A 27,569-nucleotide genomic window follows, 5' to 3' on the forward strand; every position below is an offset into this window, starting at 1 on the left:
AGGCTGTGATATGCTATATTTCTTTGGCTGCACTGCACTACACATACATGTACTTCGAAGTACATGTATAATTATCGTAAGCACCACTGTTCACCGGTTCCAGTACCTAGGCTATGGCCGATTTGGATGGTAGTTTGCCTGTGAAAGTGTGAATCACGAGGTTGCAAGTTCAAGACCTGCGCCTGGTCACAGGGAGTGTGTTTGGTGCTCTCTCAGCGGTGATCGGTGATGGGGGCTTTATAATACAATTATTATGCAATGAGCTCAGTGTGCCAACACCAGTATGGTGAACTGATTCACATGCTCGGAGGGAGGGTACCGAGGATGCAGCCAGTCAAAGATGGGGTTATTAACATAGGCCCCTTTCCCCTGACTCACTTGCAAGTCTGGGGCGCCTGCATTCGACACTAGGCTACAAGTTCATGATAAGGGTGAAATCCAGCTTGGTTAAAATTCACTGTTCAACCTATCCAAGGCCCGGCGGCGTAAGTATGTATACCAGTGGCATCATGTACTGGAAATTGTTTCCGTCTACTTCAAGTATTTATCATTTTTTAGACTTTAGTACTCCCTTGCAGTTGTGTTAGGCCCTGAATGGTTTCCGAGCAGGTCACGTTTCCCGAACATCATGTATGCCGAAAACCCCCTAGTCAGTTTCGTTCAATATCGAGGGAGTAGTAAATTGAATGGACTCGGATGGAGAGCCAAGGGCAAATTTATAGTAAAGAAAAAAGGACCAAGAAGCTACAAGTTACAGTACCATCGGTCAGTGTCGTGCAATGTTATCGCATGAGCTGATTGTTTAGTAACTGGTGGTGTTAGTGGACATTATAACTTGTAGCTTCTTGGTCCTTTCTTCTTTACTATAGAGCAGTAAATTGTCGTGTATTTTACGACTCCCTGGTTAACCAGCTAAAAGTAAAACCAGGGAGTCGTTAAAAGGTTTATACGACTTAATTAGAACATACTGCTCAATTAGAAGTTTCTTCTGGGACAGATTTCTATCAATACGATTTCTACATAACATTTTCTGTAAGTTAGCAAAACAAAATAATTATTATTAGAAGTTCACTTTATTTTCTGCAAAATTAATCAGTTTAGTTTGCATGCGCAGGCGGTTCAGTGTCCACTAAATCTTCTTCTTCTTCTTCTTCTTCGGTATCAAAACAAAGATGCTAGAAAATCTGTGTCTAAGGTGCATAGTACAACTCTAGCTCTGCGTGTCAATGCGAGCATTTTGACATACAATACATAATGATTGTGTTGTGGGTGCAATCATGTTTGGATACTAGTGAGGCCAAACTAAAGAAGGTGTGTGGTTCGACTCACCCGACCGACCGTACAATTTCAGCCCGACCGTAACTTTTTTTCGGCGGGCTGTCGTGTGACTGACGTACGTGGACTGAACACGTCCACGTCTACGTGCTGTGCGGCGTGAGTCTGCGGACGCAGGCGGCTCCTTTTGGACTTGACTTGTAGTTGTACTGCAGTGCAGTGCAGTGAGTGGTACGACTGCTGCCTTGTGCTGCTAGTAGAGTCTACTCGATACGCGTATACAGTGTATTTACATGTACTAAAAAATATATTAAAAAAAAAAAAATCCGCCCGCCCGCCCGTAAAAAAAATGTCCATGTTAGTCGAACCACACACCTTCTTTAGTTTGGCCTGATTAGAAGTTTTTACTTGGCATATTTGGGGTTTGAATTATCAGGATTCAACCTGTACCTTTTTTTCTCCACGAAGCTTGTGTTGTTGAGTAACCGCCATCAACTCAGTCAGCATCTCGGAAGGACTTCAGTCTTCCATCTAACCTTGCAGCATAGCACTGGCATGGCGGTGCTTGGACACAGACCTGCTGAGGTTGCGCTTCAAGTAGCCAGGCCAGGGAGTTCAAGTAAGGTTAGTTGTCAAATGCGCCACGTGAGCTTCACGATACGAGATAATAATCTACACACAATCAAGAAAATCAAAAAAATCATCACGAAAAAAGTTAGCGCGGGAGTTTCAAGTGCAAGTGGATTTCTAGCTCCGGCACGTGTCTTGTTCGGTGGAACACAGAACACAGCTCAGTTCAAGATCGAAAATGCAAAGAAACATGCAATCGTCATGTGAAAGGCCTGCGATAACTAACTTACTCCAGCGACTTTCCAGTCAGAAAGACCGTTTGCTGTACAACAACCTGATAGTTTGAAGCCATGTCAAGTGAACACCCGTCTCGAGCTCTGCCTGTGGATGCAGTTGAGGTGAGAGTGAATGATTGGCAATGTCCAAATTATTTTTGCTTCATGCAATCACACTGAATCGTGGTATCAACAGATCGTTTTCCTGTTGGAGATGGTCACCTCTCCTCACGAGCGCCATCTACTCTTATTTCCGTCGTCCTTTTCCTTCTCTATGTTCTATCTAATTCTCTCCTGTTGTCTTTCGTAGCAAGTTTAGATGATTTTATACTTGTGAGAAATAGACCTGACAGGTTACAGTTTGTTTTGGATTTCATTGATTTTGTTTAGATCAAGAAGATGCGAAAGATGCGGAGTGATTTAGAGAAACGCATCAAACAACAGGAAAAGAGGCTAGAGGTAAGGTTGTAGTGTGCCTGCAAATAAGAACACATCATTTTGATTAGACCATCTCATGATCTGACCTTCACACGTTTGCAGACAATTAGGGGTGCACATTGTGGACGCTAGCAAGAGTAGATAAACAAGAGTGTGTAACTCGAGATGGTGTGCAGGGCATAGCTTAAGGATTTCATTTACCTCGGACAAATGTCCTTCTGTTTTGAAATCTGTCAGGACATGCCCGGACATTTTCCACAACACAGTTTCAGATGACATCTTCCTCTCAAGAGCGAACAACTGCATGCACTAGCAGTCCAACCCATCGATTCAAGTGCGAAGTCGACACCAACGGTCGAAAGTGTGAATTGACTGTAGCAACAATGCGTTGCTACAGGCGGATCAAGTAAATATAGTGAAGTCTACGCCTGAGACTACGGACGTTGTACGTGGTATTTGTACGATATGCAAGTCGCATTTGGCACGAAGCTCCGAAGAAAGCCCAACTCTGCATTAAAAAGGTCTAAAGGTTGCTGCTCTTTTTTTACTTTTAAACCGGACACTATGTCTGGTGAAATTGAAAACGTTCAGTCAGTGGCCGAAAATGGCCGGAAAATGTCCGATGTCCGGCCGTTAATCTATGCCCTGGTGTGGCACACGGCAGCATTTTTTGTTGACGTCATCTTTTCTGGAAATCAGGAGTCATACTGTACAACGCACGCGCTGCGAGTCTTTTGGGAACGTTTGCCTCGTGCACTTGGCTGGGCTTTACATAACAAGGTGGGTGCCCAGCACGTGCTCTCACACTGCTCTGCGGCAAAATGCGCATGCTCTGTATGACACACGTCATGTTTTCTGAAAAAAAGGTGACGTCAACAAAAAATTCCGGGGTATAGTCCTTATGCACATTGTACAGATGTACGAAGTTCTGTACTAGGGCCGTAGGTGTGTACATACCCGGTTGGGTGTTCATTGTGTGCTATACATGCGTGTTTGACCCATGTAGCCTCATAATTCGCGGCGAACAATCACTTTTCCAGCTTCTTCACTTTGGGATTGAACTAACGACTCGCTAGATCACTGTCGAAAAAGTGTTCGTATGAAATGCCTTCAGGGCCCATTTCGTTGTGGAAATAGCAATAAACACAATAGGGTCCTGCACATTCAACACCCAACCGGGTCTACGGGATTCTACGGGATTTCGTGCATCTGTACTACGTGCATAAGGCCTATTGTGCAGAAGAGATGCGGAGTTGCACTCTCTTGTTTATCTACTCTTGATGATAGTGATGTAACGGACAGCAGCTTGTGCGACCGAATAGCCTGTTGAATATCTAGTCAACGAACGAATATTCCACTATTCCCAGGTCACAGGAAGTGCACTTTGAAAGGCTAAATTGTGCCTTACAAAGTCACCCTCACTCCCAAGAGGTGATCGGTATTCTCTGCCATTACCAAAACACTGCTGCCACGGGTTTGCAGAACATTCAAAGCAGCACTATTATATTTAGGGTCAGTTCGTACCCGTCTCGGTAGGTCTAGTAGGCATGGGACGGCCCGATCGGAGTTGATCTAGTTGTGCGCATGTGCCAGGTCGATGTTTGACCCTTCCTATTGAAATATTCTTGAAGCGATGTCATATTGAGTAAATTTGCGTTAAATTGAACATTCACTACATCTCTACAATTGTAGTGCCATAAAACAGCCAGCTTCGTATCTTCTGGGGAGCTGGCTGCATGGTGTGGAAGCAGACTGAGTATTTCAATGATAATATATCTCATGACATGATTGAAAAGCAGTTGTAGGCCACCTGGCAAATTTTCAAAGATCCGAATTGCGGCTTTTTAGTAATGTTGTGTTTTGAACTTTTGATGCTGATGGAAGCTGTCGTGTTTTCTTGTGCTTTGTGCATGGTCTTCGCTTGTTTATCAGCGAGCACTGGACAAGCGTCGCCGTTCCTCTGTGAGTACAGTATTTACAACTACCGTATTTCCCCGTAAGTTAGTTCTCCCCAATGACTTAGTACCCCCTATAAAAAATACACTTTCCACTGCCGAGGTTATCACCCCGAAAGACAGTTCCCCCCAAAAGATAGTAAGTTCGTACCCGTCCTACATGTACAGACACCATACAGTACATACATCATATGCACGGACACTACACGGGTGTTTCGCAGTGGCCACTCGTCAAGATGGCGGCAAATCCGAGAGTACAAAAATTTCGACTCTGCCTATGTGCGCGGCGGATGCGAATCTCGCACGTGCATGCAAAATCTAGCCTTCTGCAGAGCTGGGTAGAGCAAGTGTGTAGCCAGTGCAGGAACGACGACCTTTTCCGAGAGAGAATGTGGCTCTTTTCATCCCAACATTTTACTCGCCACGCTCTCCCTCCCAGCTTTTTGATACGAGTATGTGCTACCGAGTAGAAGTCTCCATCTTCAGAGTAGGCCAGGCAGAATCGCAAGGTTGTAATACTTGCTCACTTGGTTTTTGGTCCTTTGAGGTGTTGATGTGATTGTTGTGTACAACTCGAAGTGACAAACTTGAGACCCCCGCGCCACGAAAAACTAAGGCGCGCCACAAAGTTTCGTTTGGCTGTTCAATGAAAGGACGTATGGAAGCAGGGATAAAAACTATCGTGGCTGCCGGCAAAACTCTTAGTAATGTAATAAACGGGGGTGAGACTTTGGTAATTCCAAGGAGAATGTACGCACGGCCATTCCACAACGAAGACGAACTACGAGCTCAAAAACACGCCGATTTTCAAACAAACGACGCAGGAAAGAAGACATGGCCGCAGTGTTCCCGTGTGGCCTTCAAAACACCTAATTTTACTTCGATAGCGGCTGGTTCAGGGCAAATTCAGGCCCAATTCGACAGCGTCGTACCGCTCAGATTCGCCCAAAACACGAGGAAATGTACGGTAAATACAAATGCGTACGCATTTTGCGTACGGGGACGACTGGCCAGAGTTCATGCACTGCAAACACCCGTGACTAGAGTTGCGCAGGCTTCCCACTGCGTGTCATTTACCCCCGATAAAAAAGTACTCCCCGAAAGATAGTACCACCCCCGAAAGTTAGTACTCATGTGGCTGCTAAGTTCGAAAGTTAGTACGTACTAACTTACGGGGAAATACGGTACCGGTATATGATCTTATAGTCTGACTGGCCATTGTTCCCAATCCAGTGTTCGACTAGATCATACGGACACCTGTGTGCGTGTTGAGGTGGTGGCCCATCAAGAACTATGATGATCAGCATATGGTATGATATACGCACTGCACTCGCGACCAAAATTCAAGAACGTCACTTTGTCGTTTCCCCAATTTTTAGCTGTAAGGTTTGTTTTTGCTGAACGTGGCCCACGCCGGTGTATTATCAATGTGCGCTTGATCCAGGAGGTATGTTACACTGTATTGTTGACTGATTCCGATGTGATTCGGCATGTGTTTTGTGTTCCTGCTACAGACTCCACTCAAGTCACCCATCCAGTGCTGTACACCATCACCGACTACTGCTAGTGGTGAGTGGTGGCGGTGGCATGGACCTTGGTAGTGTGCTGACGTTCTTTGTCACTAATTCAGGGTTGCAGTTCAGACTTCTATGCACCCTGCTACCTAGGTAGACACTACAATCTGTTGTGCTCGGATGACAATGGGCAATTGGCTACGATCTAAGGCTACGATCTAACTAAAGGACCTGTAACAGGTAGCTGTGTGGCTGTAAACGTAGTCATTGCATTAGCTTGTGCCTGCCTGTATGGTGAGGTGTATGTGGAATGGTGTCGATTTTATAGCGTTGATAGTTGTTTTCAGGTGGTTGTGTATCAGCCAGTGTATGTTGCTTATTCCCAGCATCCATGTTATGTATTTTTTTACTACAGTGTTCTTACACAGTTTGTTCATTTCATTGTTTCCACTTGCCATCTCCAGGTCATCAAGCAGCAGCCCTGTCTGTTGTACGGCCATCCACCACACCAAACCAAGCTCAGAAGCCTGACGTCCGTGCTAGCAAGCCGGAACAGAACTCTCCTGAAAAGGTTGTCACGGCTCCGTCTTCTGACTGCCCCGACACTGGACATGCTGATTCACACAGCGCAGACACAGTGACCTGGGTGCCTGGTCTGCCATTCCCAGCCGAGTACTATGTCCGCACAACACGGAAAATGTCCGCAACGTCATCACAGCCGACTGAGGGGACAGGTGTACGTTGCTCTCCCCTATTGCCTTCTTCGACACCAAGCCCATCCAGGCGACCTAAAGGACGCGGCCCATCACAGCGGCACAACCGCCTAGCTGCTGCTACTACTCCTGTCCCTTCTGGTGCCCCTGATACTTGTACAAATGCAGCAACAGCTGCAACTGAGGCGGTGGTATCGTGTCAGAGTGCCAGTGAATCTGATTACAGTGGTGCAAACACCGACGATGCTCGGCTCGAAGCACGCATTGGCAACTTGATCACGGGTGGAGTGGCTGCTGATAATGCGTTCATTGCCACACACACCGACGAGGAAGAGTGTGATCAGTTTTGCTTGGCGGCACACTCGCCTCGCACGGACCATCTTGTGTCGGATAGCGTCTGCCCACCACCCAGTGAGCCTAAGTCTGTGCCTGAAGAAACATGTGCTAAGACCACCCACCCACCACAGGGAAACAGTAGAGGCGCAGGTGGAAGCGGAGAAGACATTGCCAGCTCTCCCTTCTCTTGTTATTCAGATACCCAGCACTCTGAGACAGCCGAGTCTTCGCAAGGCTCTGCAGATTCTCAGCCTCGGTCTGCTTCGGGCAAAAGTGTACCTAAAGAAGTCCTTGCACTACTATCTGATGCCCATGCTGTTACAGACTCTGGTCCACGCAAGCGGAGGTCCAGAGTCTCGCTGGACCGCTCACCGAGACCAAAGAAACTAGCCAGACCCATGCCATCTTCTCCGATGGTTGCCAAGGCCAGGGCATTTTTCCCTTCTCCCTCTGTTCTCCCGGACAACTGCCATCTCTTTTCGCCCAGAGAGTTCAGCCTGCCAGCAGAGTTCGACGAGCTGATATCGTTGAAGAAAGCCAAGGGAGAGCATTGTCCGCTGCCCCGTGTACAAAGTGACATTGTTGCAGAACCCCGACCTGAACTTGATGGGACCGAATGCATGAGTGAAGCAATGCCTTCCGGCATATCATCATCATCTGCTCAGAAGCAAGATGAAGGTGCTGCTCTGGTGCGCTGTCAACCAGCCACGCCTCTATTCCATGAACTGCCTTCGGAGCAGATACCTGTGTCCGAGAAAGGGTCAGGCTTAGCCTTCAGTGACGATGGGCATCAGTTAGAGATGGTTGGTACAAGCAATGCTGTATCAATGCCACATTGTGCTTCGCCACCTTGCAGCGAACCTCCACCATCGGACTCCAAAGTTCTGACTGAAACGTCACTGGATGAGAGTACAGCCCACCTTGACAATGCACTGATAGATTTCTCCATTGACTACACTTTACCATGTTCGCCCACATCGCCACATGTCGAGACAATGCCCAAGTGTGATTCACAGCAGCAGGCTGTCTCTTCAGAGCCCGTTTTGCGAAGCCAGTCACCACCTCGGCATGAATCTCTTGTCAATGATGGTTCCCCACCCAAATCTCAACTGCCCCGCTGTCACGAGCCTGTATTGGATGAACTTCAATGCCCTTCAGCGGCAGATGAGTCTACCAATACCAGTATGACCGGCAAAGTGAGGCATGGTGCTGCAGCTACTCCTACTCCTACGCCCGATCCGGATATCTCTCTGAAGCATCACTGTGTTTTATCGGTGAGTTTGTGTTGGTGTGGGTGGGTGCATGTGTGTGTGTTCAAATGGGTGTGCAAATTGGTATGCAAATTGGTGTGCAAATGAGTGTGCACGTGTGAGTGCGAGTGTGAATGTAAGTTAACTTGGTTGGTTTGGATCTCTGATTTGAATCATCATTGTAATAATTATCCACACAAGTAAGAGGTTGCAGTTTCCGTGTAAAGCTGAAGAACGCCTTTCTTTCGTTCTGCTCGCAGCATGTACTTAGTGTAGTGTGCGTGGCCGGGGAAAATAGCACAACATAGTCAGGCAGCATCCTGACTTTGGGCATATAGATGACTGAAGTCTGAAGGAACTCTACGCTGTGTAAATCATGTAATGTTCGGTGTAACGTTAAATCCTGATTTCAATGAAAGTCAAATCTAAGGCTATGATCGTTTGGTCGGATCCAGATCTCAGATCCGTCGGATCCTTCAGAATCAACCGATCACAATTTTTTGGACCTTAGTTGTTACCGTGTTGACGAAGTAAAAAATGGCGCTGACAGGTCACCCTCAGGGGTGAAAGTCGTACTGATCGCCCGCGTCGTACGAAAAGTCAACAAGAGTCGTCTAGTCGTACGACAATGAGTACGAAAATAATTTTTACCCGCCATATATGCACAAAGGTCACATTTGATCCGATGGATCCAGTCAACCCTGCTCCCGCGGCAGGGTTGCTCGGATCCAAATCCGAAGGATCTGGATCCGGATTCGACCAATCGATCACTGCAGATCCAGTGGATCCGACGGATCTGGATCTGGATCCGACCAAACGATCACAGCCTAAGATAGCTATGAATAAAAATGATACCCACGCTCATGTCACAAAACACAGTAGCAATGGTCTGGTTCCAGAACGTATTCTTGTCACATTCCTCAATGGAATCTCGTGACTGACAGAAAATGGATAACTAACAGTAGGTTATATACACTTGAGGTGAAGGTTAAAGTGTACGAAAAAAGGTACGTGAGAAAATATTCGTAAGCGCTCATAGGGAAGTGCGAAGGATGTTACTATTGCATCAAGATAGTGTTGTGTAGCATTTATGTGAGAGAAAAAAACACATTGCTAAGATGGGTGAGTGTGAATTGCAGAAAGAGTGTGAATGCAGTGACATTTTCATTTTGTTTGCATAAATTGTGGTAATCATCATAATGTTCAAGACAAACAGGGTTAGACATTAAATGCATCTTTTAACAGCAGGCCTCTTCTCCTTCTTCTTCTCCGCACCTCCGAATCACCACTTAGCTCATTGTTGTTACCATTGATCATCGTCGTCGTCCACTTGAGGACCATTACAGTCAGGTGGACGACGGATAGTTGGCACTCTACTGTATGCTAGTAGTCACTGTCATCCACAGGTCACATGGTAGTGGGTCACATGGTATTATATATTTCTGAACAAATGACACGTGCCCGGCGAGCACTAAATACGGAGCATCAGCAAATCGAATTTTCGATTTGATTATTCGAATGGCAAAAAGAAAATCAGCGCGAAAATTCGAACGAAAAAGAGGTTCAGCATGCAGCGCGCAGTCCAGTATTTTCGAATCGAGTTTTTTTACCTAGTGCAGTTAAGGACTGGAGATTTTGAGATGTGCAATGGCTGCGTTTGTTGCAGAGCAAGTCGATTTGTTGGATTCGCTTCTCCTCCTTGAGTTTGCGGAAGGTCATCTGGACCGAACGGAGTTGCTGCTGTTTCTCATTGCCGTTGAGGATGACGCAAAGCGGCGGATGCTTCATCCGATTCAGGCTATTGGCGACAGGATCTCTCTGGCTGATCTCGATGAAGAGACTGTCATCAGCCGTTTCCGCTTCAGCAAGGCACAACTAGAAAAGTTGGTGGCTGTCCTTCGATTTCCGGCCAAGATGACGAGCCGGTGCCGAGTGTCCTGGAGCGGCATGGAGGGCCTTCTGGTTCTTTTGAGGCGGCTCTCGTATCCTAATCGGTTGCGTGAAATGACGGAGGAATTTGGGCGGTCAAAAGCGGCGCTGAGTGCGATCTTCAACACCACGCTGATTTGGTTTACCGAGCAGTGGGGTCACCTTCTGGAGGATCCGTTCACGAGGCTTTTCTTCTTCACTCCTGCAAGGCTTGATATGTATACTGGTGCCATCCGTGAAGTAACGGAAACAAACTTACGAGTCTGGGGTTTCATCGATGGCACAGTTCGTGCCATTTGCCGTTGGACAGCGAGAATTCTACAATAGTCATAAGAGACATCACGCACTAAAATTTCAGGCAGTCGTAACTCCAGATGGACTAATTGCACATCTGCATGGCCCCGTAGAGGGCTGCCGTCTTGATGCTGGTGTGTTTGCTGAAAGCGGTCTCCTTGGATTGCTTCAGCAGCACATGGCTGCGGCACCAGGAGAGCCAGCATACGCCCTCTATGGCGACGCCGCGTACCCACTCAGTCCGTACCTTCGGACAGGCTTTCAAGGTGCAGCACTAACGCAGCAACAGAGGCAGTTCAACGCCAACTTCAGCAAGGCTCGGATGAGGGTCGAGTGGCTGTTTGGGGAAGTTGTTGCTTTGTGGAGCTTTGTTGATTTTAAAAAGCAGCAGAAGATTCTCTTGCAGCCAGTTGCTCTGTTCTACAAAGCCGCCTGCCTTTTCAACAACTGTGAGAATATCGTGAGGAACGGCAACAAGTGTTCGACGGAATTTCATGTTCCACCTCCTACTTTGGAGGAATATTTCCAGTAAGTGTCGCGAGTGTGCAGCACGAATAAGCAGCTAGTGGTTGAGGACCACAGGGATTGTTTCAAACAGCACTATGGTTTTAGTTGTGACAAAATTATTGTGTTGCGAAGAGACATTCGAGCGGTTCTAATGTTGTTCACCTTTGCATATATGCATTGCGTTTAAACTAATTATTATCATGATCGCTGTTGAGGTGATGCTGGCCAGAAGTAAAGAAAAACAAAACTGTAACAGTTGACACAACGTGCGCACAATGCTTCAGTGTGTGTGTGTGTGTGTGTGTGTGTGTGTGTGTGTGTGTGTGTGTGTGTGTGTGTGTGTGTGTGTGTGTGTGTGTGTGTGAGAGAGAGAGAGAGAGAGAGAGAGAGAGAGAGAGAGAGAGAGAGGCACGTGAGAACGCTAATGTGAACCAAAGGACGTGTTGAGTGTGATGTTCTCATTGCAACTTGGCCACTACTCCTGCCATCAACTTGAGAAACATGTCCTCTCTTTGGTCTCTTCTCTTCCCTCCTTCTTTCTGCTGTTCCTTCTGATTTTCCAGTTCCTTTTCTTGTAGCTTCACCTTCATTTTCTCCAGGTCTAGCTTGGCAAGTGCTAGCTTCCTTTCTTCTTTCTCATTATCGACCTGCTTTTCCTTTGCTGCTGTGTCTGCGTCTTGCTGCTTTACTCGCAATTCCATCTCTCTTTCTTGCATCCTTAGCTTCTCCCGCTCGATGTTTAGCCGCTGTGTCTCCGTCTGCTGGTCCTTGTCATCTTTTTCCTCAAGGTACTTCACAATAACTTCCGCCGTGCTGCCACATCGGCGCTTTGCTTCTGGTTCCTTTGCAGTTACTTGCACCTTCTGTGCAAGCGTAGCGTACGCATCCTCCCTCAGCTGCAGAGCCAAGTTGCGATCTGTTTTCGCTGCTTGCTGCGGGGTTGGTACAACATCCTTCTCATGAAACATCGCAGAGAGCTCAGTGAGGAGCTGTTGCTTTTCAGCGAACGCTTCATTAGTGCCACTTCTACAGGGATACACGAACACAGAAGAGTTTCACAGCACATACATACAGACATAGGCTGAGAGGTAAAACATGTTTCAACAATCTATTTGAGACATACATGATTGTGAAATGGCATGGAACTAGCTCATGTTCTGTCCCACTCTTAGTCTCTATTACACTTCAATTACATGTATCCGCATACAAAATGTAGAACAGGCCACTTTATAACATCCTCGTACTCGGGAGCAAGACATGGTCATATACTGCGCTACTACTTACTGGCGTCGTTGCCAATTTTCTTGACTCTTGTACTGCTCCACGAGCTTCATCATCCTATCTCGAACCGCCTTCTTCGAGACCCCTTGAAAAGGCGGATCTCGGCCGAGCTCCTCCGCTATCCCTTGCATGTCGGGAGACCCGCGGACGAATAGCTGAGGGTGGGCCCTACACTGCCTCAGCAGAATGAGGTCCATTGTGAGGTCGAACCTCAAATATTTGGCGGACTTTGAGTTGCCCTCTCCCTGCGGGGAACTCGCCACAGACGTAGATGCCGAGGCAACGCCAGCAGGGCTACTGGGAGCAGGAGGCATACCGGGGCTGGTAGTCGGCGACACAACCATTATTCCGGGATACTTGGAATGAAAGTTTATGAAACAAAAACCACAAAACTCTTCACAGTTCGAGAGAGAGGAAAGCGTCAAGAAGTCCGGTTCGACTTTGCCTTGTGCACTTGCAACTACTACTGTACTTTAGTAGTAAGAACTAGTAGCGACATGCGCAAGTATGAGTACTAGTCGTAGTGCGCCGTGTACTGGAGCACGCGCGGAGCATTCGAAAAGTATTCTCTGTTCGCGGGCATTTTTCAGTCGAACAAAGCCCTAGTTTCGACTGATTGAGGGCTTTTCGTGACAATTCTCGAATTTCACTCGAAAATGCGATTTGCTGATGCTCCGTAATGTAATGTCGTCAACGACATGCATGACGAGTGCATTGTAGATTTGTTAGAACAGTGTCCTTCGCCCGCTGCGAAAGATCTTCCTGCGGGGCTGGGAAATTCTCCGGCTATTTCTTTGGCCGCCTTCGTTGCTTTCCGTTTCCTCGTGTGAACGGAATGAGCCCAGTCAACAGTGAAGTTTAAATAGCCTCCATGTTCTATCAGTAGTGATGGGCGCTGTGCACGCACAATCCCATTTGCAGTTGCAAGTGTACTACGATGACGTACAGCACCTGCTGCTGATCTGATTGACCACACGTGATGGCAAACAAGACTGTCGATGTCATTGGGCAGCACGGTAGGTAGTCTGCGTGTGGGTTCAAGCGGAAGCGACTCGAGGCCGGCTGGATCAGATATTTTGCCCAGTTTTCTCCTGTACTGCGCCATCGTGCTTTGAATTGGAGTAACGTCTGGGTGCAGCAGCCTATCCATGCAACGTAGCATACTTTGCCATGTCCAAACGTTCCCCAGTTGAGTACTGCAAGTAGGGACCACGTTTGCTGGTGACAGTCGCAGCAGTCCGAGCAACTTTCTCAATTTCCTCATTTGCTGCCTCACAGGAACTCCCATCAGTTGGTGTTGCAACATCATTGGGATCAGGAAGTGCAGGCACTTTTGGGCTTCTCAAACTTTCCTACCAGCTTTGGATTCTTCTTAGCTCCCTCAAGCACAGGGGGTCCCCCTTCGGCGACAAGGTTTTGCAGCCGCGGGGCTTGTGTCTCTCCAGAAGTGGAACCGCTATTCTTGAGTGCATATGTGACCGGGCCTTTAGACAGTAGAGAGGTTTCGACCCGCGTGATTTGTGCTCTTACGTGAACGTCAATTTTTTGCGTTGACGCGAGCTCAGAAAGAGCTTTCATTTCACGTTGCTTGTGAAGCACGTCGTTTCGCTGACGACAGGAGCGAAAACTTCAAAAAGTGAAAAAAGTGATTTTTGTGAGCTTAGAATTTGAAAGTAGGTTGAAGTTTTGTTTCAGTAGGGGTTGAGAAGTGTTCTGAGGCCGCGCCGATGATGGATCCCCCGCAGCGACACACCGTTCCTCTCATCAGCAGTCTTCTTCGCTTTTTCTGCTTTTGAACACACTCCGTAGCTTCCAATCGCGAAGCTAGCTCGCCTAGAAGACCATCCTTTTGCTGATAGTCCTCCTCCACGCCACTTTTTCTTCTGCTTTTGTTGCCGTTGGCTTTGAATTGTTTTATCTCGCGCAGAGTCCTATCCCGCACGGTCCTCCCAGTCAAGCCTTTCGATTCCGGAAAAGTCTTTCGCAGACTGTCAGCCGCCTCTTCCCAGTCTTTCATTCCAATCCTCGGCTCGAAAATAGATGGCTTCCCCAGCAAAAATAAAAACATTTCAAGATCATGGCATGTCTTGAAGCGGATTGGGCCAGAGCTACTTGAACCACTTGACCTTGAAGCAGCTCCAGGGGACTCCTGATTTGAGGCAGAAGATACTGGACTCACACTGGCAGACATTGCGATGGAATGAGCTACGCTGAAACTAAGACGTGCAATTCGCCAACTTCTAGTAACTAATTACTTCCTCCTGTATCAGAAAGCAGAGAGGCCAAGCCAAGTGACTTTCCTTTCCTTTCGATCTGCGGCATGTTCCATCGCGACGCATGCAGTCGGGATTCCCTCCAAAAGGCCAAAGTCGCACAAATATTATTTATAGCTAGTTTAGGCAAAATCGACAAAATCGAGTCAATAATCCCAACCTGATAGCAAGGCTAAATTTGCAAAAACTCGCGTTCACGTTGAACGTGAGTTGACCTCAGCTCACGTCATGAACGGGCGTTCGACGCCAAAATTTGCCACACCGACGTGAAATTTCACGGTGAAGTGCAGAAAAACGTGAAACGAAACCTCTCTACTGTAGTCAGGAAACCAGCAGCATGGTCAGAAGAGGAGGGAAAAAGCACTCGCTGCAGTAGATCACTGACGGATTCAGTGATTCGAAAAATTACTGTTGCCACGAGGACATATTCCGGAGTCAGAGTACGTTGGCGCTAGGGCATTGTCTGGACATAGTCGATTCCACTAATCACCGGCCCGAGTGCTGCTGTGGAATGAATAACTCTTGGCAGAGACGTTAATTATCCAGTGTATTTCCTTGGACAAAATTGTATCTATGCAGGTTTGTTACAATTTGTTAGTGGAGCACCTTATAAAGTCACACATGACAAGCAAATCTAAGTAAATATTCTAGTGTCCATCACACTACATGTACCTAGTACCTCTCAACTTGCCCCTTTGAGGTCAAGTTGTCTTTAGTCATTGCCATGGTGTTCAGCTGCGGCTGAGTTCTAGTCCAGAGTCAGTACCCACGCTATCAAACTTGTTTACTATTCAGTGTATTGATGTTCTCCGTGTGTCTCTACCTCTGTGCGCGCGCGTGTGTGTCCGTCTTTCTCTCTGTCTCTCTCCCTCTGTCTCTCTGTCTCTCTCTCTCTGGCTCTCTCTCTCTCTTTCTGTCTGTCTGTCTCCCACGTCACCTCATCTCATTTCTTCATGATCAGCACGATTTCATAGGAACGACAACTCAGCCTGTTCGCTGCATTGCATTCGGTTCACGGCGACTGCCGGCAGCTAGTAACAGCACATCACCTGTGCGCATACAGCCGGTGCTAGCTGTTGCATTTCCACGTCTGCTGGTGCTATGGGCAGCGTGCGGTAGTGTTTCAACAGCATCTGGTGGTTCAGATCAGTACTTGATGTGGGAAGTTCTTGATAAGTGGCACCTGAATGAGGTAAAACCCAGCTGATGTCTGTATTAAAATTGTTTTCAATATTATCCATCATCTGTGGAATTGTAAAAAAATTGGTTCATAACCAGTTCGAATTTAAATTTTGTGCAGTATGTTCGCTGAGTCACTTTGGTTTCAAGTAAACACAATGGTTTTTGCCTTGATTCGTGGGAAGTGACCATTACAAACGAACCTATTTTACTGCTGTTTGTTACCTATCAGGAAATTAGGCCGACTGCTATTTTCCTCTGAAGCTCAAAATTTCCAGGCCAGATACGAAGGAAGAAATATCTGTCTCATCAACAAATTTACCAAGTGTATAATCTAAGTTGAAAAATCAAAAATCCCTCATGACATGTTTCTTTTTCGTCATCGTTGTTCTGTCGTAGGATGAGCACATTGACATGGTGCGTGTACTTGACCAGTCACAAAGCGACTCAGCCGTTGCTATCGTTGGTGGCCAGTTTGCTGACACCCCATGCTGGTAAGTGGGGTAGCGAGTAATCATGTTTGTTTGCTTTGGCTTCCACTTTGGATGGCAGGATTTATTTTTGAACGCACGGGCTATAAACTGTTTGTCAATTGACACTGCTGATGTGCTATGTCCCATCCTTCTTGCCTGTGATCTCGTATGCAGTGTGTTTGGTGTGGATGGTGATGATGAAAAGCAACGCTGCCCTCTGGTATCCCAAGACCCCGTGCACAGCTGGTGAGTAGCCGCCTTGTGGGCTTGTTTGTTGTTTCAACATGCTGAGCCACTGCTGTACTTTTCTGGCCTTCAGTCCATCTATATGGCACTGTAATTATCTCGACACATCACCGAAAGACAGTTCACCGCCACAGTTCGAACGACAGTTTGCCAAATGGCAGCTCACAGAGTAACCCATTCACAGAATGCCCATTAATCAGAGTTCTCAAGTCACCGATTGACTGCGGATTCACCGAATGGATATTTCACCCAAAATTCACGGTCAGCACCGCCTCACCATGTCCATATGTGTGAACTCGGTTGTTTCAACACAGGAGTGCTAAGTAACATGTATGTACACAAACGTGAGAAAGAGAGGGCTAGAGGAGAGAGGATGAGAAGAGGAATTTTACAACAGTTTGTGCTTGTCCCGTCGGTGATGTAGCCATTCGGTAAAACGTCTTTCGGTGGAGTGGACCTCTGGGGGACTGTCCATTCGGTGATAAGGCTTTCGGTGAATTGCTGTCCGGTGACCCGTTGGCGAACCCCCTAGCAGCATTGTTGCAATGAGTTGTTTCCTATGTTCTCTGGATTTCTTTCGAACTGTTTCGCTAGGCCCTCATCCGATTCCAGGCAATTCCAGTGCCTCTCTGCACACGTTTTGCCTGCAGTGGACAAGAAGCCAGGTACACACGAGTGCGGTGACTTGTCATGTCAAGTTGTGCTCTCTATCGCTGATCATCTTCTCGATCAAGTTCAGATTTCAGTGTGGAATATCAACTGCAGCGGATGGTGAGCATTTGGTCGTGTTGGAGTATCGTATTCCTATTCTTCCCACAAGTTCATTGTCGAGCATCCCGCTGCAGATGTGAAGTTGGGTGCATGAGATGGCTGGTTACTATAGTGTTCTTTGGCTGAACGTGGATCTCTACAGTACATGTAGTGGGCACTATCTGTTCACCCACACTGTCTGTGTCTCTCATATACATGTTGTATCTTAATTTGTTTTACTTGAAGTACTGTAAGACATGTTATTATAACGAGTCGCAAATTTAACGATGGTCCAAAATTCATAGGTTAACGAGAAGATATGTTAACGATCTTGCAGTATTCTGCCATATCCACACACAGCATATATGAAGCAGTACGGCCTCAACGGATCTTATTATAACGAAGAAATGTCATCCGTTAAAACGTTAGATTTGCTTCCTCGTTATATATACATGTCTTACAGTAGAAGAATCTTCCCTGGTCCATAGAGGGTGGTGGTGCTCCTAAATCCAGCCGAGTCTCACGCGCACCATGAGTTGTTTTCTTCGTGGGGTTCGTATTGGCTGCTTTGTATGCTCACATGTAATGTGATATTGATTCGCATGATATTGCAAGATACCACATACTTCCTCCGCGTCATTAAAATTGTCGCTTCGCACATCGCAATATTTGAGACTTGGCTCGTCTTAGTCAGACTGTCAGAATCGCTGTTTTCTGTGTTCGAACACTGGTGCGACCCTTCTTTCGCAATGTCGACTTGTCACTGAAGCCGTGGTGGTCTCGGACTTTGTCAGAGCGCTCTTACACACCGAGCGAATTCATCGTGCTTCGCACTATTCCGCCCCAGAGCGCATTTCGTTTCTGGAGTTCGTGCCGTCCCACATCGTTTGCGTGGGCATATATCAAGACTGCAAGCTCGGGTATAAGAATCTTTGTATCTCTCCTGAATACGAAATGCTGAAGTTGACGATGGCAAGAACAAAGCGGTCTCAAATTCCTAAAATGCGCTACTTGTGGCGCATGTTGCTGCGAAGGTAGCAGGTCTGAAAACAGCAACAAAATCAGCGAAGCGCTTGCCAAGGAAAGAAGGTGCGAAACTGCTTACCCTATCCCGCTGGAAGGTCGTTACAGTGTACTTGAAAAATTCTAGCTTTCCTTCATCGCCTGCCACCTGGAGGCATGGCTCGCTTGAAAACGTAGTTTCTTGACCTGAATTTGACCGCGCGTCTTGCTCAGCATATTGTTCAGTGCTAAAGGGTCTGCCTCAAACTCTGATGAAGACGTCGACCTTACAGCGAAGCGGGGGGGGGGGGGGGGGGGCACAAACTAAAGCTTGGTCCGTCGACAATGCTCTGCCTCAATTTCTAGCTGATTTCTTTGCCCTTCGAGTGGACAAAATAAATTCGAAAAATCGCTCTGGGAAGCGACAATTTTAATGACGCGGAGGAAGTACAATGTCACACATTGAGTGCTAGATTAGATCATATTGATTATTATCACAACAACATCCAATCTTGGGCTATATTGCCTCTCAAAATGACTATGCGTGGCCCATTTGTGTATGCAGGCGATTGTTGGAAGGAGAATACTCTTTGCCCACTCCACACAGCCTCTTGGGAGTGAAGTCCTTTGCACACGCAGCAAACTCATCCGGTCTTCTTCTAGCTACTTCACACGATTCTCTTCTTGTTTGGTAAGGTCTTTATGAGTGCATGTAGCAAGCACCCTTGGTAGGGTGGCTGCTGTGCAGCTTTCTGAAGCAAAGTCTTCATGATGATCTCATCACCATGAGTTACGACTGAATACAGCTTGGGCAACTCGGATCAATGGTCGACGAAATGTATAAGGCATTTGTGGGACCCCATATGGCTATAGCTGAAAGTTGACCATGATGTGTCCAGCAGGCCCAAGTAATTATGTCAATGAACAGAATGTGTGTACATCAGCTGATATAACAGTCCTTTGTCTCACTGGGTCACTGTACTAAGAATATCACAGTGTGTGGAGCATGGAAAGCATGAATTTGAAAGTTTTCCACAGACTTCAAATGGTGCTGGCCTCACTAAAGTGCTCTGAGCCAAGTCGAAGACTAGAGCTAGACTGGAGAGTGAAAAAAGTCACTTTGTGTCCTTTTGTGACGGCACATTCCAAATGTAGCTGGGCTTATCTCACTCTTGTTGCTACTTCAGGAACTTGGAGCAAAGGACACTGTGTTGCTTACTGCCACTACACTGTGGAGGTCGTGTTGAAGAGCCGTTACTGCTGATTGCAGAACAACAGCAGCAGGTGGGTGAATGCTGAATATACATTAGAATGCTCAATCTGCGGACGGAACTGTTTCGTCCTTTGTAGACTCATCAGCGCAGCACAGAGGAAATGAGGCTGAACCTGATAGCAACGAAAGATAAATTTTCCAAAGCCAGATTTAAACCAAACCCGAACGTACCTTGCCAGAGTGCTCGAACTGACAAGCCGGCCCGAACGTACCTTGCCAGAGTGCTCAAACTTATACATAAGAATGCCAATGTTCCGCCCAACCTGCTTGTTGTACAGCTATGACTAGTGGACTCCGGACCGATGTACGCTGACAGCGCCAATACCATGTTGCCTCACACACCCACACAGACAAGGTGATCGAAATCGGTCAGCGACACTGAAAGTGTACATTGGTCCAGCTTTCACCTCAGTATATTTGAAAAGTTTCCCAATTGCTTTGTTTGTCACAACTGATTTTATTTTTTAGACTTTTCCACCGAAACTTGGCGACTGCGTCCTACTAGATGATGGGGATCTATTTGCAAAATGTCACTAAAAGCGCCATTTCGTTCTTATAAAAGCACAGATGAATGAGATTGGCCCATATGTGGTAGTCTTTTGGACGCTGAGTCAACTGGTTTTGGTCCGAGAAGCAGTTGGTTGACATGTACGATATCCAGACATGACCGGCTGGGACGCCGTTTGTGGAACGAGATGATATTGTCAAGGTGGAGTGAGGTGGTGAAGGTGAGGTGAAGTAGGAGCCCCCAAGATGTCACAGTTTAGGTCACTGACCACAGTCATTGAAGCTCGTGTGTGGGTTATAAATAACATCAAGAGTATATAAGCCCCCAAGAGTGTGCAACTCCTGATACCCTTTCTATGGGGTACGCCGACGGCGAAAACTCACATCACGTGGTGCAGTGTCGCAGTTGTACGTTTCCAGCCCGTTTTTAGCGAGCAGCGGAGTAATAAAAAAAGCACTCTCAGACAGAAACTCACTGCAGGTATGCAAATCCCCATCATGATCATGGCAGATATTCGGATTGCGCGCACGCTATCCTTCGTTTGTACGTAGTACGAACGTATCTGAGACACGTGATGTGAGTTTTCGCTGTCGGAGACCCCATATGCGGAGTTGCACACTCTTGGGGGTTGTATACTCTTGATAACATCTGCAGCGTTGTTGAGGTATTGCCAGAAGGTCACGGTTGAGTTTGGGGGCCAGTAAACGCAGGCTAGCGTTAGCTGGGAGGTTTTAGGCCTGCAGGAAGATGCATGAAGCTTCAAGTTGGTCTGGGTTAGGGAAATGGATGGGGGTGACTGTGAGGGAGTGTTTGACATAAAAACAGGTGCCTCCGCCTGGGTGGGTGGTTATGTTACTTCGGAGGATATTATAGCCGGGTATTATGACAGGGGCATCGCTAACGGTGTCATTTAGCCATGTTTCTGTGATAGCTAATACATTGTGTGTCTAAATGGAAATTATGCAAGACAGTGTGAACTTGTCTCTCATATCTCACATTTGCAACAGCAAAACCACAGTGCAGGCTGGCCCGAAAGAGCTGCTGCTGCTGGGGCTTCTTTGGCTTCAAGCCACCCTTCCCCTGTTTCGTGGCTTCGATTGCCAGGCGGAGACGTTTGCTCTTGTCTGCACTGGCCAAGAGGCCAGCCATGCCGTCACCTTCTGCAAACGCTGTGGCAGTTTCATGGCCATGGCGCTCCGCCACTGCCAGCCAGTCCAGCCACTTCTGTAGGACCTCGCTCGCGCCCTTCAATTCCTTTTAAAATCGCCTTCGTCTTTTGGGATTTTTTGATTAGTTTTTTGGCTGCTACAAGGTGGCCAGATATCTGAGACAGGCATTCAAACTGGTGCTGATAACTCAGCCGCTTCATACCTGGCATCGTATTAGGCACTGATTTGCTCCTCTTATTACTCTTCCGCTTCTTACATCTCCTCTCCGTAGACGACTCCGAGGACGAGGACGAGCTGGGCGACGACGATGAGAAAGAGGAGGCCGACCGGGGGCGCTTCCTCTCCTCCAGCCGAAGAACTTGGCGTTCCAGGAGACGCATCCTCAGCTCTGCCTCGTCCTGCGAGAAGGCTTCAGCTGTCTCCCGAGCAGCTTCAGCACGGCGACCTCTCGGCATGATTGCAAAAATTGGAATAAACAAAAGAAAGATTTTCACATCTGCAACTAGACAGACTGCACCCTTGACAAGCACGTCTCCTTGTAATGGAATGTCGGGTAGCGAAGTTCTCGGTTACCCCGCGGCCTCCTAGGCTTGGGCTGACGATGTTCTTGATTGTGGTCTGGGTGCTGATGAAAGCAGAAGTGTGATGGTGTCATCCGTCATCGGCTATCCTTGGTCGGCCAAGATTATGTCGTATGGCATGGAGCACCTTATAGTCTGCACACACAGTTGCTTGTACTGGGGACCATCTTCATGCGCTGAGCCTGTTGGGTCCTGGTAAGGTCGTGACCCACGTACAATGGCACGTTGTCCACGTTTAGGTCAAACCGCCTTCGGTATACTTCGCCCTTCGCAGTACTACGTGCAAATTTCACTCTGACAGGTCTAGGCTTAGGTGCACTGGCGCCTGGTGCAACCGGTCTGGTCGTGGACAGGTCACGGCCCAGCCGTTCCACGGAGAGCACTATGGATGCGGGTACTCCCAAGACCTTAGCAAGGATGTTGGTCTCGTCACCCTCAGGCGGCTCCTGGAGACCTTGCAGGATGATATTGTTTGCACGCTCGCTTCTCTTGACTTCTTCTTCGGCTATTACAGCTCTCAGATTCGAACCTGTGTGGTATGGTTGCACATTCCATGCTGGTTGTACACTACAACTGCTACGGGGGTCCTGGGTGTCATCACTGCTCAGTCTTGTTGGCGTTCCTGCATCCTCCGGGCGGGAGAGCCTGTCCTCGTAAGAGCTCAGCTTCTCCCTCAAGTCCCGGTTTTCGACCATTACTGGATTGAGTTTTTCGGCAAAGTCTGCAAATGCTGCATCGAAGCGCTTAGACATATTTCACTGCTCTTCTAGCATGAAGGCAAGCAGTTTTGAAACGCTGTCAGATCCAGCACTGAAGTCTGCATTGGCTCCAGTCCTGGTCAAGTCTGAGCATAGCTGGTCCGGTGGAGTCAGGGCGGACTTCTGATCTTGCGGTTGGCCGCATTGGCCTGTCTCCCCGGCGTTGTTCTGAGGTCCACCTTGCGGGCACCATTATTCCTACTAAGTAACGGCATTACTTGAGCTGTCTCAGGGTTGCAGGGAAGTCTACATGCAGCTTGAACTCGGAGCGACGAAATTGCATGCCCACTAGGGGTGAAACGAGTATCTATTTTGACCAATCGATCACTTGTTCATAATATTCGATCGAGTATCCGATTATTTCGAGTATTTTATCAAAATTCAAAAGCGCTAGATTTGCGAGTTCTCGACCAATTTGGAAGAAATTATCTGTGAACATAGAACAAAAGTCGCCAACGTCTTGTACAGAGTGTGAAGTAACGATTTTCATCAGTACTTTCAGATCTCAGAATGTTACTTGCCGTGGTGATCGCATCGTCCAAGTCTTAAAATACTGACTCAAAGCCATGCATAACGCATGCGTACCAGTGGACCAGCGGTACAACAAAAGTTTTTTTTTTAATACAATGCCAATACAAAAACAGAAAACAAAAAAAACGATCGAGTGCAAAATTTCGAATACTCGCTCGTTTGAAATTTTCGAACTAATACTCGAATATTCGAACTAATCGTTTCACCCCTAATGCCCACTCTAAAAACCGAGTCAGGACAGTGTAAGTAGTGTTCAGCATTGCATTAGAGCACACCGAAGGAGAAGTCCAGAGAATTTCTTTCCTCCATTTCGAGGAGAGATATCGTTTGTTGAAAACCGGATTGAAGTCGGGCAGTGTAAAAGTACCAAAATGTTGAATTCACGATTAATAAAAATTAATATGGTTTTCCCACTGTGGTCGTGATCCCTGTTTTTGATGACGTATATAGCTCTCTCTAGCCTGAGGGCAGTTTCGGCAGATCCCTGGTCAATTTTGTGTTCTGTTTGTCTTTCTGCAGGATCTTCTGTTTGTCATCATTGGTCTGGTGGGACCTGAACCTGATTCAGTAAGTACCAATTAGTCGTCCTAGCAGTGCACTCCTCAACACTAGGGTCAACACTGGTACTGGCAATGAGTGACTTCACCTGCTGTTACCCTCTTTGTTGTTATCACTGTCAAACCCTGCTGTTCTTTTTACTAAGGGCCCTGGGAAGTATCAGCATCATCCCATGTGCTACTGTTTGGCACTACAGATTTGGCGATACGTGTACCCTATTTTCCAGTGCGTTAGCCGCACCGGGGTCACTCTAAGCCGCACCCCCCCCCCCCCTCCTTTCGGGCCCAAAATTCGTATCTTTTTTTACATTTGGAGTATAAGCCGCACATCAGTTTTTGAATTTTTGGCCTTCAAAACTTGATGGGTGTCGGCACTAGACAAGAGGTTTTATCATCATCATCAGCCTTTTCGCGTTGACACCGACAAGCAAGCTTGGCTATTCTTCGCTTAGGCCAAATGGAATAAAGAATGAGGAACGAGCGGGGTCAATGAGGACTGAGGTGCTAATACGCACGCAAATGCAGGCAACAACAAAAAATAATACATCAAAACAGTCCTAAACACACACGAACTGTCAACACGAGGTTTACCAATGGTAAAAACGTTGAGAAACACGACTGATTTTCCAGCAAAAGTTTCTTTGTCCTTCACTCTGCACTGATAACATACCGGTACACGTAGAAGGATCGTACAACTGCAATGATGAATTTCTGTGCGTGAAAAACACATAACAAGTACAATGTAGTCGAATGACACGGTTCATGCATATTGTGGATGGCACACCGTATGTATCACGGGTTGATTTATGGCCAGCATTCGGAGTCTAAGCCGCATGGGGTGATTTTTGAGTCATCTTTGGCGTTTCAAAGTGTGGCCAACATACAGTAAATATCGGATATAACGTGCCCCTTTGATTTTCGAAAATGTATCACTATATCCGGTGCATCACTATAGCCGATTTGCATGTTTGACCGACACATGGCACATGACTGCACATGAAATGATGCGTACACGCTGGAAAAAGCATGCTGAAAGTGCATGCATGCTCCGCGGACTGTGTACCGGTGCATGACACAGAGCAGTGCATGGCAGTGCAGTACGAGTACAGACTGTACATGTACTAGAACTTCGATACATCATGTGGCATGGCTGCTTCTTCAGCGTGTTCTCCAAAAAAAGCCTGAGCTGGATCCGTGCTCACGTAGATCGTAGATCTACGTACTCGGTGTCCAACGAGTTGCGTAGAGCCAGAAATAGACATGAGTGGCTGTGTACGTGAGTTGGCAACATCATCGTGAGAGGCAACACAGCCAGAAACGGACAAGAGCATGCAGAAAGATCACTCTTGATCATTATATGCGATATTTTCCTGTACATTTGATATGGTTTGCTTCCTGAAGGCCATCACAATAAGCGATATATCGGTATAGCCGATAATAGTGTATATAGTGATATTTTAGCTGTATTTTTTCTGATTTGATTTTGATTTTGACGTGTTCTATCACTATAACCGGTATATCATTATATCCGGTCACTTTATAAACGATACTTACTGTACCAGGAATTACAGTATTATGTTTCCAAGTGTAGAAGTATGACATTTTGTTTTCGGGGGTTTTGCTCTGTTGCCTTTGCAGCATGGTACAGGTCACCAGAGTTGTGCCGGGTACCTGTTGGCTGTGGACGTGGCAGCATCACGATGTGCGCTTGTCCGTGAGTACAAGCAACAAGAGACAAGCCCGCCTTTGAAGTAAGTAAGCCCACCTTTGAAAAAGAGGAAATGACTAGCTTCAACACTCGGTAGCTGAGACCTCTGGTGTGGCGCCGCGTGCCAACCAACTGTGATCTCTGTAGGATGGCTGATTTTTGCTGTGATTAACTATGTACAGTCAGCCTTGCGAATAACGGCCCTCGATTGTGCATTAGAAATATGTCATTCGTGAGTTGTCATTGCTCGTGAGGTTGAACGTATGCAGTCACGTGGTTACTAGGCTTGAAGGTTGTGCTTTTTAATATTTGCAAGTTGTTGTTATACCCAAGGTCGTTACTGACAAGGTCTGACTGTACACGTACTCTGGACGGCTAGCTGTTTCGACTTTGTTAGGTCTCATCAGCGGAGCTCAGGGTGACTGGAAGTTGTACACATACTGCAGTAGGCAAAGTACAGCATCCGGTGTTCCTTTTCTGTACGGCCATCTGCCTGCTGTCTGTCTGGCTAGGTATGCAATATTTTCACCAGGGTGTGTTGCTCTGCTTCTCTCTCTCTCCCCCTCTCTCTCTCTCTCTCTCTCTCCCCCCCTCTCTCTCTCTCTCGCTCTCTCTCTGCCACAGAAACGCTGTAGCCTCTATATCTTCGTCACAGAACATCCTCTCAGCAGCCATAGGCAGTGGTTGTGTTCGATTTTGGCGTTCAAATCAGCCTCAGAGTTCAACCATCTTCAAATGGCAAGGTGAGTTTTGCTTCAGTTTTTCCCATGTTTTCTGCCCTGGCCAGCATACTACAGTCGACTCGAGTTATTACGAACTCACATATTATAGCGAATTTCGTGATGGTAGTGAACCATCGTCCATGCCCTTGTTTGAACCCATGCAAACTTGACCATGTGTAGCAAACGTATTTCCTTGTAAACAGGGTGAACCAATAGTGCAATTGTCACGGGCCCCATACCAGTCATGATAATATTGTGTTGCTCGTATGGTCTACCGGTGAGTGTATTTCTGTTATAGAGAACGTTGGCTATAAAGAACGAATTCTCCTGCACAATGGCGTTGTGCATCAAAGATTAGAGATGTGTGTATGTGTGTGTGTGTGTGTGTGTGCGTGCGTGGACCATGTGTGTTGTATCCTGGTGTACGTTGTGTTTGCTTTTGCAGGTCCTGTGGACCATGTTGCTTGCGCCTCTGAGCGCGGTCTGCTGGCAGTGGCGGCCCGAGAACATGGCGATGTTAGCCTGGTATCGGTGCAAAGTTGATCAATATTGTTTTCTTTTTTTCGCGTCATGGCTGTGGGCTGGCAGATCTTGATGTCTTCATTTGCTTTGTGTCAAGCTGTGCTGGTCATTTACTCACACTTCCTGCTGTACATGTATGCATCATAGGAATGACGCATTGGCGATTACTTAGAAAAAATATTATATGCTTATCCGTAAAATATGTTATGATTGAGTCACAAACTTCTACTGTTCACAGCTCTATCCGGGACTCACAGTGTCTGCTACCCCGATGTGGTGCTATTCTAGTCATTGCACAGATATGCCCTGTTCTAATAGTTATATGAATATGATAAATGAAAGCCAGCATCTCATCTAGCTTTGTGGTGTTGCTTTTGTTGTGTATTTTGCAGCACCCTGAAGCGCACAGAATACGATAAGCACTACTATATACCTAAGCTAGACAGCTAAGTCCAATTCATTATGAATATCATGTCAATGCCGTAACTAAACCAAACAATTTTATTAATTCTACTGCTGAACCGGTCAGTTCTCGACGCAGCGCTCGCATTCTAAGTACATTTGTATTTCCCCTTTCCTCGTGATGGATCTCCTCCACAGTATTGGTGATGCTTCTTTTGAAGTTAAAGTAGAAGAAATCAGATGGAAACGAGTTATGAAGCAACTATCCACGACTGTAACAAGATAATAAGCAGTCAGAAAGTACGATAACAGTGCACACAACTGACATGTTACTGAGACATTCAACGACCTGAGGCCTAGCTCTCACATACCTCCAGTCTTTTGAAGTACATGCAGTATACATGTTATCTATGGCAATGTGCCACATCTCCCCAGTGGCGCTAACAGTAGACTACCGCTATTACATGCTAGTCTTTTAATTGCCATGCTTGGATGGGATAGACGACTTTCACTGACTGCCAGTGTAGTTTTCCAAGTACAGAAGAGCAGGAGAGAGCCCTGCCACTGGCTGTCACTCC

General features: G+C 46.9%; 1 protein-coding gene across 1 annotated transcript; it reads left to right on the forward strand.

Moving 5' to 3' along the window:
- The first annotated feature begins 1,858 nt into the window (after window positions 1–1,858).
- On the forward strand, window positions 1,859–27,232 carry LOC135831047 (uncharacterized). Its single transcript, XM_065343295.1, has 15 exons — window positions 1,859–2,243; window positions 2,511–2,579; window positions 4,491–4,520; window positions 6,028–6,082; window positions 6,492–8,350; window positions 15,572–15,802; window positions 16,189–16,283; window positions 16,437–16,508; window positions 17,103–17,279; window positions 18,826–18,951; window positions 19,448–19,544; window positions 23,600–23,647; window positions 25,276–25,388; window positions 25,970–26,088; window positions 26,513–27,232. The coding sequence occupies exons 1-15, from the start codon at window positions 2,196–2,198 to the stop codon at window positions 26,608–26,610; spliced, it is 3,237 nt and encodes a 1,078-aa protein (XP_065199367.1). The 5' UTR covers window positions 1,859–2,195; the 3' UTR covers window positions 26,611–27,232.
- The last annotated feature ends 337 nt before the right edge of the window (window positions 27,233–27,569 follow it).

The sequence above is a fragment of the Sycon ciliatum genome, chromosome 1 (genome assembly GCF_964019385.1).
Source record: "Sycon ciliatum chromosome 1, ocSycCili1.1, whole genome shotgun sequence".
In the NCBI taxonomy this organism is placed as follows: domain Eukaryota; kingdom Metazoa; phylum Porifera; class Calcarea; order Leucosolenida; family Sycettidae; genus Sycon; species Sycon ciliatum.

Bases quoted from the DNA above. Each gene is read 5' to 3' on its own strand.
- LOC135831047 (XM_065343295.1), top strand. From the start codon at position 2,196: ATGTCAAGTGAACACCCGTCTCGAGCTCTGCCTGTGGATGCAGTTGAG. The intron at 2,580-4,490 runs GTAAGGTTGTAG...CTTGTTTATCAG, and splicing joins AACAGGAAAAGAGGCTAGAG to CGAGCACTGGACAAGCGTCG. The intron at 18,952-19,447 runs GTAAGGTCTTTA...TTGCTACTTCAG, and splicing joins CACGATTCTCTTCTTGTTTG to GAACTTGGAGCAAAGGACAC.